This window comes from Sciurus vulgaris (assembly GCF_902686455.1).
Source record: "Sciurus vulgaris genome assembly, chromosome: 13".
NCBI classification, from domain to species: Eukaryota; Metazoa; Chordata; class Mammalia; order Rodentia; family Sciuridae; genus Sciurus; species Sciurus vulgaris.
This window is the reverse complement of record NC_136474.1, coordinates 70557480-70569590: the sequence shown is the minus strand read 5'-3', so window position 1 is coordinate 70569590 and position 12111 is coordinate 70557480. Positions and strand designations below refer to the sequence as shown.

Here is a 12111-nt window from a genome sequence, read left to right as displayed (position 1 = left end):
AATGACAGCATATGTCCACGTCAAAACTTGTACATGGATGTTCTTGGCAGTATTATTTACAAAAAACAAAAAGTGGCACCGACCTAAATATCAACTGATGAATGGATAGAAAAACTGTGGTGTTTCCACACAGTGAAATATGGTTTGGTCATAAAAGGGATTGAAGTATTAATTTGTGCTGTGACATAGATGAACCTGAAAACATGCTAAAGGAAAAAAGTCGGTCACCAAAGGCCACATATTATATGATTCCATTTATGTGAAATAGCCAGAATAGGAAAATCCAAAGGGACAAAAAGTAGATTGGTGGTTGCTAGGGGAGGGGACAGAGGGGGACAGGGAGGGTGGAAAGGGGAGTGACTGCTAATGGACATGGGTTTTCCTTTTGAGACTATGCAAATACTGGAATTAGATTATGGTGATGTTTGCACAACTCTATAAATACACTTAAAATCACTTAAATGAATGCTTTAAAAGCATAAGTTTTAAGGCATGTGAATTTTATCTCATTAAAAAGACTCTTAGCAGTGTTGTGTCCCTCTCCACTCTCAGAAGTCATCCAGTGCACCTCTTGCTCCTGTGTTCAGAGAGTGCCAGGGCCTGCCTTCTGGAAAAGGCCTTTGTTCTGGGGACCACAGAGTAACTCAGAGAGCAAGTCTAAGGGGGAAGGTTTTGGAGACAGATTGGAAGCCTGGCACCTGAGTGTGTGTATTTTCTACTTGCACTTTACATCATGGCCTACAGAGTCACATTTTTAAATCTAAGGCCACGTAGGACTGGATCTTGGATGTGACTGTGCATTGATTAAGGACAGACTCTCCCTGGGTAGTGGCCTTTCCTTGTTGTCTATGGAGTCAACTGGGAAGTCCGGAAAGCAGCATCCTTCACTTCCCACTACCCCCATCTCTACACCTGGAGAACATCCTGGATTGGACAAGGCTCACCTTTTCTTCAGGCATTTCCAGCAGGGGCAGGGCTGGGTGTGTGTCCTGGGGGCTAGATGGCCAGGTAGGGCTGCTCAGCTCTGACTCGTAGTGTTTGTGTCTGCTGGCAAGAGGCTCTGGCAGAAGAGGGCGGCTGTGGTTGTCAGACATCTCCTTGAGGGGCAGCTGCTCATCTGTCATGCAGCTGGTGGGAGGGAAAGGAAAGAACAGTGAAGGAGGCTGGGTTTAGAGGACTCACAGTTCAGGAGGCGTGAGGTCTGATGGGGGCGCGGGTACTACTCCAGCCATGTCAGGTTTTGCTTTCAAAACTCCCGCATTCTTTCAGTCCTGAAGAATGTCCCTTTTTGCTGTATAGACCTCCCAAACCACCTTGCTAGAAGCCCCTCTCTCTCTTTCTCTTTTGTAGTATTTGGGATGGAACCTAAGGGCTACACCTCAGCCCTTTTTTATTTTCGGGGAGTCTCACTATGTTGCCCAGGCTGGTCTCAAACTTGTGATCCTCCTGCCTCAGCTTCCTGAGCTGCTGGGATTACAGGTTTGTGCCAATAGGCCCAGCAGAAGTCTCTCTTTTGACCCCTGATCTTCACTTTTCATGTTGCCCCTTGTACTATCTTATTGTGGTAGTTTGTTGTCCATATATTTTCCCTTTGATGTAGGTCAGAGATCTTTTACCAACTGAGGAGCTCAAAGAAACTCATTTTCCAAGTTGCTATGGAGACGGTATGACTTCCAGTTGACCTCCAATGGCCCCTTTCTCCCCTCTCCTCTGGGTCCTTTCTAGCTCCTTCCCCCTTTTCCCTCCTCAGAGGAGCACAAAGCTCTGGTGTGTTCTACTGGAAGCTGCATGCATCCAGCTGGAGGTCCTTCCCCCTCTGTGTGTGGCTCCTTTTCCCTTCACCATGAGGGCCAGGGCTTGTGGAATGTTCTGTGTTCAAGGTCCCCAGTTTCCTGTTTCATCCAGTTTCCTACCAGCCGCTTGGTAGTGCTGTACTTCTCCCCTTCCCATTCTGTTGTTTTAGCCATTCTTATTTGGCCTCCTCCAGCTCAGTTACATCTTTATTCGCTTTATTGGGTTTTTGAGAGGTAGTTTTGAATCTGCTCATGATCACAGCTCCTCTCAATGTGGTCTGAGGTTCTCCCTATCACTCTATGCTGCCTGGCTTTCTTAGGATGTTGATCTCAGATCCCAGACACTGCTGCTACCATTCCTTATGATTACCATCGCAGACACTGCTAAAGGACTGCACAGGTCTCCTCTAAAGGACATGGAGACCCCTTTCCATCCTTGCATTAGTACCACTTCCCTGGGCTATTTCCTCTCCTCCTCCAGTGGAAGGAGGGTTCTTGCTCTCTACTCATGCTTCCAGACTGCCGCTCACCTTGACTGTGCAGAAGCCTTAATCTCAGAGGCTAACTCCAGCTGGCCACCCGACTGCTTGCTGCTGCTACTGACTTTGTAGTCACTTTCCATGAAGACTTTAAGTGCTCCTACCAGGCATCTTCATCCCCACGCCAATCATTCTACGCAACTTCGGTGTCCAGGCAGATAACTCACTGTCCCCGTCTCTGGCTTCTCAGATCCTGTCTTCCTCAACTCCACTGACTCCACTCTCTCTTTCCAGTCACCAGTTTCCACAGTCACTGCATAGGCTTGATATCACACATGCTATGAAGTCTCAAAAGTCAAATCCCTCCTCTGGTCACTACTTTCTGTCCTTCTAGGTCGCCTGCTCAAGTGTCCCCTCTGACCCAGCCCTTTGACCTCCTGGACTTCTCTGACCTTTTGGCTCCACTCATCACCTATCTTCCCTTTCCTCCTTGACCAGCGTAGATTTCATTTTACTTCTTCCATCCTGCTTGCTTCTCTCTCCCTCCTTCATACCTATGTGGTGGGATCCCAGCCAGGACGGACCCAGTGCTCCAACTTGTCCACAGTTCCATTGAGTCACTGAACCTGGCTAGAGATCGACTTCATGCCCTGGTGCTGCTTTCACTTTGTATTTGTGCTGGCCATTCCCAACAAACACCCAGTTCCTCCTTCTCCTTCTTCAGCCCACCTCATCCCCGTGTGAGTTACCACCACCTTTGCTGAGGTCTCCAAGACCGCCATGTTGGCAAATCCAAATGTGCTTCAGTTTTCGTCTTGCTAGTCCTCTCACTGGAGTCCAAGAGTTGGGCATCCTTCTTGACACAATGGTGAGCGTTCCTGGCTGATCTGTTCTCTGGTTTCTTCTCACCTCTCCTTGACTGGCTTTGCCTCCTGCACACATGAACCTCCTGCAGAGTTCTGTTCTGGACTGTTTTCTCTTCACAGTGCCCTTATTCAGATGATGCCAGCTGTCACTGTGGCTTTGTATTCCATGTATGTACCCAGGACTCTCGGATCTAATATGCCTAGCCCAGTTTTGAGCACTGGATTAAAAGATTCAATTGTCTACTCTAAACTTATACATGAAGGTTCCACAAACGGCTTAAAGTTAAGAGGTTCATAATGTTGCTTTTCCAAATCCTGTCCTCCGTCATGGTGTCCAGTCAGAGCAAATTCTCCCTCTCCCAAGCTGCTCCTTCAGGAAACTTAGGCCTCAGTTTTAATGCTCCCCTCTATATTATTCTCTACACCTAGTAATTCTATTTCTAGAACATACTGTCACCCGGGAGTTACCACAATCTCTTGCTACTTCCCCAGTGATTCCAGCTTGGTTACCTCCACCTTCCCTCAGATTTAATTTTCAAGCCATGCTCCATGGGGCAGAGCAGTCACATGATCATTCACATTCACTCCAACTGGTTCTCTGCTTTAACCCTTCAATAATTTCACATGGAAAAACGCGCCCTTATCACGGTGAGTGAGGCTCTGCCTCACCCAGCTCCCACCGAGACTGGGCTCATGCTGGCCTCCTATCAGTGCCTGGAAGGTGTTGAGCCCTTTTCACTCAGAGTCTTGGTGAGCAAGGTCCATCACCTGGGAAGGCCTTCCCCTCCATCTTTCCTGGAGGAATTTGTCTCAGTTACCACTTGTTAGGGAAACCCTCCCAGATCCGGTTGCCCTCAGCCCTCTCCTGTCCCATGCTCTCTTGGGACCCAGTATTTTTCCTTACAGCAGATTTGTGTACTAATTGGTTAAATCCCCCAGAACTCGAGATTCACAAAGACAGTGACTGCCTCTTTTCTTTTTACAATTGTATCCCTAGCTCTTACCATAGTGCCTGGCGTATAGTAGATGCTCAACAAATCAATATTTAATGAAAGGAAGGGAGGGTGAAGGCGGAAAGGAAGAAGGAAGGACGGAATTGTGAGTGAGGCTACAGGTGACTGCTAGAGTGGGAATAATTCCTTGGAGAGCTTTACAAATCCCTGGGGGTCTCAGGAATCTCTGATGGTATAAGAAGAGTGTGGGCTCTGTCTCTGCATTTCCAGGTCACAGAGCTAAGGCTAGCACTGTCCTCACTTCCAGGAAGAGCTCATTAAGCAACAGCAAATTTTTGTATGGTTCTAACAACACTTAAATCCAACCCACCAAATTCTTCCATCGCTCTGGAATTGGGGTTCTCTTCTCTATTCTGGTTCTGCATGTGGGGTTTCAGGGAGAGGTGTGGCACACTGGTCTGGAGGGGTCACGTTGGAAAGCTTTCATTGACAGCAGATTGCGAGGAACCTGGGAACCAGTCTCCGCCAATGTGCTCGCTCCCTCTGGTGGCTAAGAGGTGATACAGCACTCCCAGCCCCCTGGTAAAAATTTCCACAGGAAAAGTGAAGGACTGTCAGATATGTAGACATTGGATGTGTGTCATCTGGATGTACTGGAAATGTCCTGGAAAGACCTTGTGCTAAATTCAGTGACTGTAAAATCCATTAGCCAGCTGAAAAATAATAATGATAATATTTAAAAAACCTATTTCATTGAATATATGATGTTATCAACTGTAAGATAAATCATTATATATATATGTATCACCAAGAAAGAATAAAAGGCTGCTGATCACAATTTTAAGATGCATCTTGATCTCAGAAATGTGAACTTATGAAAACAATGGATATCATACAATCAAGGACATCATACAACCAAGGATATCATACAACCAAGGAGTGGTTTTTAAGTGATGTGCTCAAGTCACAGGAGTTGAGAATGGGTGATTCAGGAATCACTCTCTAACCACAAGATGTGAAATACTTTTTTTTTTTTTTTGATGAAACACATGTGCATACATTTTGAGTCCTTTAAGAACAGGGACTGCCTGCTTGTTAATTTCTGTATTTGTGCCAGCTGCAGAAAGCCTGAGCTGTACTAATTCCTGGATAAATTTTGAATGAATTAAGGAAAGAATGAATGATTGCCCCAAAGCAAATGCTCTCTGAAAGTCTCCAAAAAGTCACTTTCTTCTCCACCTCTGAGTCCTTCCTCTATGCAGACAATATTCCCATTTACAGAGAAATCAAGGCCCTGAAATTGCAAAGCAGGAATTGTTTCTCTTATGGCTGAAGCTCTCCGACTTTTCCAAAGCAAGTTCGCCTCACCATAAGGTCTATGGGAGGTAGAGACCTGGGGAACTGAGAGTTGCTGCAGACCTCATTCCCCACCCTGGGATCCCCCATTCCTCCCACTGCCTTGTGGGCCTAGCTCTAGCCAGAGCCCGGTGGCTGGCCCTCGAGGCCGGGGCCAGGCCTTAGCCAGCTCTGTTTCATAAGCCCACAAGGCCTCAGCAGGAGTGACGTGCTTACATCTCCTCTAGGGAACACAGTGTTCCTTTGCCATGGGAATGTTTATCCTGTTAAAATGGGGGAATTTTGGCTAGAGGGCAAGGGTGAGACGTGCAGCAAAAATGGCCTCATAAAGAGAAGGTTGCTGTGTTTGGAAAGAGCCCGGCTGCTTGGGCAGCGTGAGCCTCCTTGTCGCTCTCTTCAGAGGGCAACCTGGGATTCTCAGGACGGTAAAACTGCTGACTTAGTTCCTGGCACATAGTAGGCAGTCAGTGATTTTCATTTCCCTTCTTGTGCTCCCAAATTGAAGGGAAAGATGGCCAGAGCGATCAGATGTAGTACAAGCTGGCTCCTCTGAAACAGAATGTCTCTCAAGAGTTTCCATAAGGCGTCGCCACTTGTTAGAACTGGACGTGGAATCCCTGGCCCAGCCCCGTCCCGTCTGAGGGCCTCAGAGCCCGTTCCCAGCTCAGCTCAGAGCCAGTCCATTAAACCTCCTTCCAAGAACACATAATGATCTCCTTGGCTGCCCACACCTCTTCTCCCTCAGAAATAGTGACTGAAAGGCTATTTGGATGAGTCCAGCATCTCGCCAGAAAGCCAGTCTCCCCAAACAGACTGGCTCCTCCATTCTCTTGGGAAGAATGCTCTTTGTTGGGTCCGGACCTACTATGCATCCGTGAGCTCCCCGGGAAGGAGCAGAGCTGAAAGGTGCAGGACTGGCCTGCAGAAGCTGAGCTTGAGTGCTGGGGAGCCCTGGAGTAAGGGCAGTGAGAAGACCCTCAGCACCAAGGGGGAGGGCCACGGCCAGGGCAAGTCCACCATGGGAGAGCACAGTGTGGCTGCCGTTGCCCTCCCTGCACTGGGAACAGCAGGGCCCAGCCTTCCTGTCAGAATCTGGCTAAGCAGGCAAATAAGAGAATCACGCTCTAGGCCAAAGCCATGTCTGGGAAAATCCCAGCTTCGGGCCAGGAAATCCCAGTGTGGACCCTGGTGTCACATGGGGAGGGGTTTCAGCTATCAAAGATGAAGCTAGAGACTTGGATTCCTTTTCTAATGTTTAGAAAATGTGGCTCCTACTCTTTTGTACTAATTTTGAAATTCTTCTCTGGCTCTTTTCTCTCTAAGACCGTTCAGTCTTAGTGGAAATGCACAAACATGCCCATGCCCACAGGGGAGAGGCCAGACTCCGTCTAGCCTGCTCCTCTGCCTTGGGTGGAGAGGGTCCCAGGCTGCCAGGGGTTTCTCGAGTTATTGGTGTGAATTGGTATAGAGCTGTGGTCTCCTGGTCACTTGGGTTTAAGCACAAGAGTGAACTGGTCATCTTTGGGTGAATCCAGAGTGGTCTCATTTATGTTCTCTTGGAGGGCTTCTGTACATTTTGACAATCTTAGGATCCAAGGGGACATTCTCTAGCACCTCTGATGGATGTCTCCCGTTGCCTGGGGTCCCAGGGCCCCATGAGCCTGGCTGTTTTTTCGTGAACAGCCCTGATTTCTGCATACCCTTGTATGCATGGAACTGAGATCCACCTCCCTAGTATCCCCATGATGTCTGCCAGGACATGTGGACCCCTTACTCACTCAAGAGTCCCTCTGAGGTTGGCCATAACCCTTCTTTTCTCTGGGCAACCCTCTTATTTTCTTTGGTTTGGATCACCAGACAAGGATCCCAGACTCTGCCGTCCGCCATGAGGATCACAGTGACAGCATCACTCTGAGGGGACCTTGTTTAGTCAGGTTGGATCCCTGGGGCTGGCGCTGTGCTGATCCCCGAGATAGGGAATGTTGCTGGCAGAGAGAAGTTGGGTGTGCGGAGCTGACAGTGAGACCCTCTGCAACTCAGGGAGACCCTGTTTCAAAATACACAACACAAAACACAAAATAAAAAGGACTGGGGATATAGGTCAGTGGTAAAGAACCACTGGGTTCAATCCCCAGTACCAAACAAATAGATAAATAAAATTTAAAATGATCCAAAAATAAAAATTAAATTAGAAAAAAAGTGGACGGGCTGGTGGACCACACCCCAGGGGGGTCAGGGAGGGAATGAAGCCAAGAGAAGCCCAGTTACTAGGCAGAGTGCATGGACCGGCCAGCAGCTGGGCTACAGCGACAGATGCCTTTCTCAGGGCTGGGTTGTACACGAGGTTGGCCTGGTGCTGTCTTTTATTAGGGGTGGCTCTGAGCTTTTCTTGGCAGCTCTGGCCCAGTAAGACTGATTTGGGCTGAAAGAAGGCTGACTCACAGGGCTAGAGGGTCAGGCTGGGTGTGGCAGGGGTCAGAGGCAGCACCGTCTCCTCCAGGCCATCTGCAAAGTGTCTGGGTATAGAGATGGCTGGTGACCAGCAGGCCTGTGGCTCTATCTGTCTGGGTTCTCCTGCAGGGCTGGGGCTGAAGCACTACAGCTGAGACCCAACCAGGTGAAAGGATACAAGGATCTGCGGTGGCCCTGGGGAATAAGACCAGACCTCCTTTTGCTCTTCTGAAGATTCGAGCATGTGATTGGAAGGGTGTTGGGGGGCAGGGGCGGGCACACCCTTCTCAGTGGACACTTCTAGAATAGGGTGACCTTGAAGCGTTCCCTATGTCGTGCCCGGGTCTCATGGCATCACAGCAGTTACTATGCCATCAAGTTGTCCCTCACATGCTCTGACTGGATCAGCCCACCTTCTCCTCTGGGTCAGGCCCTCCCCAGTCCTGGTCAGTGTCTAACTCACCCCTTAACTTCTTCCCCGGTCTTCTCCACCTTGCCCTGGGGATGGATTAGTTATCTTATTTATTTATTTTTTTGGTATTGGGGACTAAACCCAGGGGTGCTTAACCTCTGAGCCACATCCCCAGACCTTTTCATTTTTCATTTTGAGACAGGGTCTTGCTAAGTTGCTTAGTGCTTTGCTAAGTTGCTGAGGCTGGCCTGGAACTCATGATCTTCCTGCCTCAGCTTTCTGAGTCACTGGTATCACAGGCCACCATGCCTGGGTGGATAAATTATCTTTGAAAAGGACTTGGTTGTGCTATTCCTCCAGACTCTCCTAAGGTGCTCCACGACTCAGTCTGTTGCTATTTCAACTTGGCATGTTTACCTCTGGGCATAAGACTGAGCCAGGGGTGGCCCAGGCCCAGGAAATAAAGAAGCAGTTTCTTGAATGCTAATTGGATTTGAAGGGAAATAATTAGAATAATACTTACATAGGTAAGCAAATATAATAGTTATAAAATAGTCGAATGGAAAACTTTTTGTTTTAAAGATAAAAATTTCTAGTTTAAGGGCAAATCTTCCATAGTTTGTTTCTCTTGTGCTTTGAGGATTTATTTTTACATTGAAGTCTGGTTCATGTGGGTTTGATTGCTGCATGTGGTGTGTGGAATGAGCCATCAGTATCTCCTTGAAAATTACACTTAGTTCGGGTTGTGGATATTGTTTTTGTTTTGCTTTTTGCAAAGTACTGAATAGTCTAAGCATTATGTATTAAAGTCTCTGCCTGTCCTGGTAATTTGAGATGTCATGTTTGTTACATATTACAAGTGTCATCATATGTATAGTTGGTTGTAAATAAAAACAAAACAAAACAAAAACAAAAACAAAAACAACAAAAAGAAAATTTGAATCTGTAGGCGACTGATTCTGGCTATGTTCCTCGTCTGCCTGGGGAAAGACTCCACAGTCTTCCCACTAGTTGGGGCTACCTTAGGAGGAGAAGCTGAGAAGACCTGGTGATAGCTACCCCCATGGTTCTGCCCAGATGAGAACCCCTAACGGCAGTTTCTTTGCTTTCCTTGTATGATATCTTATACACAGTAGGTGATCAATAAATACTTGAATGAGTGAAGCATTCGTTGGATTTAGAGACTATGAATTCTACAAATTCTGCCCTGTTTTTGAACTATAGCACACATAATATTTTATATGTTATAGAGCACTTTGCATTTATTTTCTCAAATGATCCCAGGATGGAGGGAGAGGTAGATGCTGCTATTCCTTTCATTTGACAGATCCAGAGAAGTGAAAGTGCCTGCCTGAAGTCGCACAGCAGGGTGATCTAGGACCTGGGATTGACCCAGTCTCCTCATGTTTAGACTTGCGCTCTTTCTATCCTGCCTTCACTGCCCCCACTTGCTATGGGCCCTGAACTCTTCCTTAAGGATGTCTGTCTCTTGCAGTGACCATGAGCTTGATGCTTCCAGAGTCCAGCCTCATGTAGTCTGTGGCCTTTGGGTTGAGTGTGTACTAACCCACATTTCCTTTCAGGCACTGGGCAGAGTGTGAAGCTGGACCTTCCTGTGTGTAGGCAGGGGTGACATGTGGCCTCCTTCCTTCCTTTGTACGGGGATGCAGGCTCCAGGACTTAGTTTGGCATGTCCTTTAGGACCTTGATCTACCTCTTCTTTCACAACAAAACTTTGATTCTGTGCATATGCTTGTATTTTAAAAGCAACACCTGTGTGGAGCAGTACAGAAGGCTTGTCCCTGGGAGGGTGTGGAAATTGGGACCGATCCTATCAGGTGCTGTCCAGAGCCTCTTAGTCAGCTGAAACAATCAGAGGACTACTGAAGGTCCCCTGGGAGGGAGAAAGGACCACTTGCAGGCAGGGAGGAGTTTAGAATGGCAGGGGATGGTTCTGGGTGGGATGGGGGTAGTTTATGGGCTGTTGTTGAATCTCAGGACTCTCTTAGGCACCAGTGAGGGAGCCTGCGGCTGGGTCCTCCTGGTGCAGCCTGGTAGGTGGCCCCTCCTTTGTGCCTTCTCTTGATGCTTCCATATATGACATAATGTGCTTTGAAGTCCTCTCAGGCAGTGGCTTTCCCCAGCAAACCTACTGTCCTTCAAAGCTGGCCTTGCACAGGCACTTCCTGCCCATTAGGAACTCTTGTAGCCTGACTTGGTGGAAAATAAACTGGTTGAGCAGTAGGCATGGTTGCTGCTTGGTTGATGATCTGTGGGTGCTGGGGGAGACCAGGATGGAGCAAAACACACCTCCAGGAAAAAGGCCCGTCTGGAATTCAAGGGAGTGACGGCATTGTAGAGCTTTCGCAAGTCCACCAGTCCCAAGATGTATCTCCTGCTGGCTTCTCCTTGTGAGTTGAACCCACTGAGAGGTGGGAAGGGTTTCTTTTCTGTTCAGTTGAGGCCTTGGTTTTAGAGCCCCTGTCCCTTCCCTTCAGCTGGATGGGAAGGATCCTTCTGGAGAGCAGAGGACCTCAACCTTGGTCATATGGTCATCTCCATCTAGGGAGATTTAAAAATGCTGAGGCCCACGCCCCTCTCCCAGAGATTCTGGCTCAGTTGTCTGGGGTGTACTTGGATGGGGCATTGGACTTTTTCAGGGCTCCCCAAGGTGATGCTAATGTCCGCCTGAGACTGAGAAGGCCTGGCCCAGATCTCTGGGTCTCTGTTCCCACTGCGCACACACATTTTGCTTTCTGGCCTTTCCAGGTGAGGGCTGAGGAGCAGCTTCCCCTGGGAGGTTCTTGGCCCCACCTGCAGAAACAGAATCTGCATTTCAAGGAGACCCAGTGGCTTCCTCTGCTCATTAAGTCTGAAAAGCAGAGTCCTGGGGCTGGAATGGGCCTGGTGGCACTGTTGGCTGAGGCTGTAGCGAGTACCATGAAGGGTGGGGTGGAGGAAGGAAGACCGAAAACCATCTTTACTGACTTCAGAATTTTTGCTTATGATCAAAACATTCAGTAAACAAGCAAAGCCAGATTAGATTCAGCAACAGCAAACACAAAACAAAACAAAAGCTCAATTTATGACTTTAATTAAACACCATTTACCTCCTCTCTCTCCAGAAGAAAGGAAGTGGTAAACGCCCAGTGATTTTCAGGGACTGTCTGGGCCTGTGGAAGCTGAAACCCTGCTTTCCACACAAGCTGCTCAGGTCCCAGTGAGCACATGCTCCTGTGGAAGCCAGCCATAGGTGAAGCACGCTTTCAGAAATAAAAAATGTGCAGCCTGTGGGAATGGAGGCTCCCTGGCCTGTGGACGTAGGCCCACCCTAGACCACAGAGGGAGGATCCTGAAGGGCTGTTGGTGTGTTGAGCTGTGTAGAAGATGGCCCTCCACACCGTGCTGGGGCGAGTCAAGCTAAGCAGGTTTAGTGCGGCACCCTCGTGGGGCTCTGCTATGAACTTCAATGGGGGATGCTGGGCCCGCGGTACAGGAACACAGAACGCTAGAAAAGACCCTCAGGGCTCAAACGGACAGCCTGTGCAATACCCAGGAGAGGAGATCAGAGAAGGGCCCGCCTGACACAGGAAAGGACATTTATGGAAGTTCTAAGAAGAGGTGTGTAATTTTTTAAATTGGCAGAAAGGAAGGAAACAGTGGAAGGATCAGGGATTTATAGACAGACCCAAGGAAAAAGGAAGAAGAATAAAGAATAAAAAAGTGAAAAGAAATATAAGAGGAGGGAGACACGAGAAAGCCAAGAGCCAAGCACAGAGGAGACTGCAGGGCTGGTGAAGG

General features: G+C 48.3%; 1 protein-coding gene across 2 annotated transcripts in view; it reads right to left on the bottom strand.

Annotated features, from left to right (window-relative positions):
* Positions 1-12111, bottom strand: part of SLC14A2 (solute carrier family 14 member 2) — a 435461-nt gene that overhangs the window by 49291 nt on the left and 374059 nt on the right. For both annotated transcript variants that reach the window (XM_079109084.1, XM_079109085.1), the window contains one exon: positions 945-1128. In XM_079109084.1, coding sequence (XP_078965210.1) covers positions 945-1124 — 180 coding nt within the window. In that variant the 5' untranslated portion in view covers positions 1125-1128. The remainder of the gene's footprint in view (positions 1-944; positions 1129-12111) is intronic.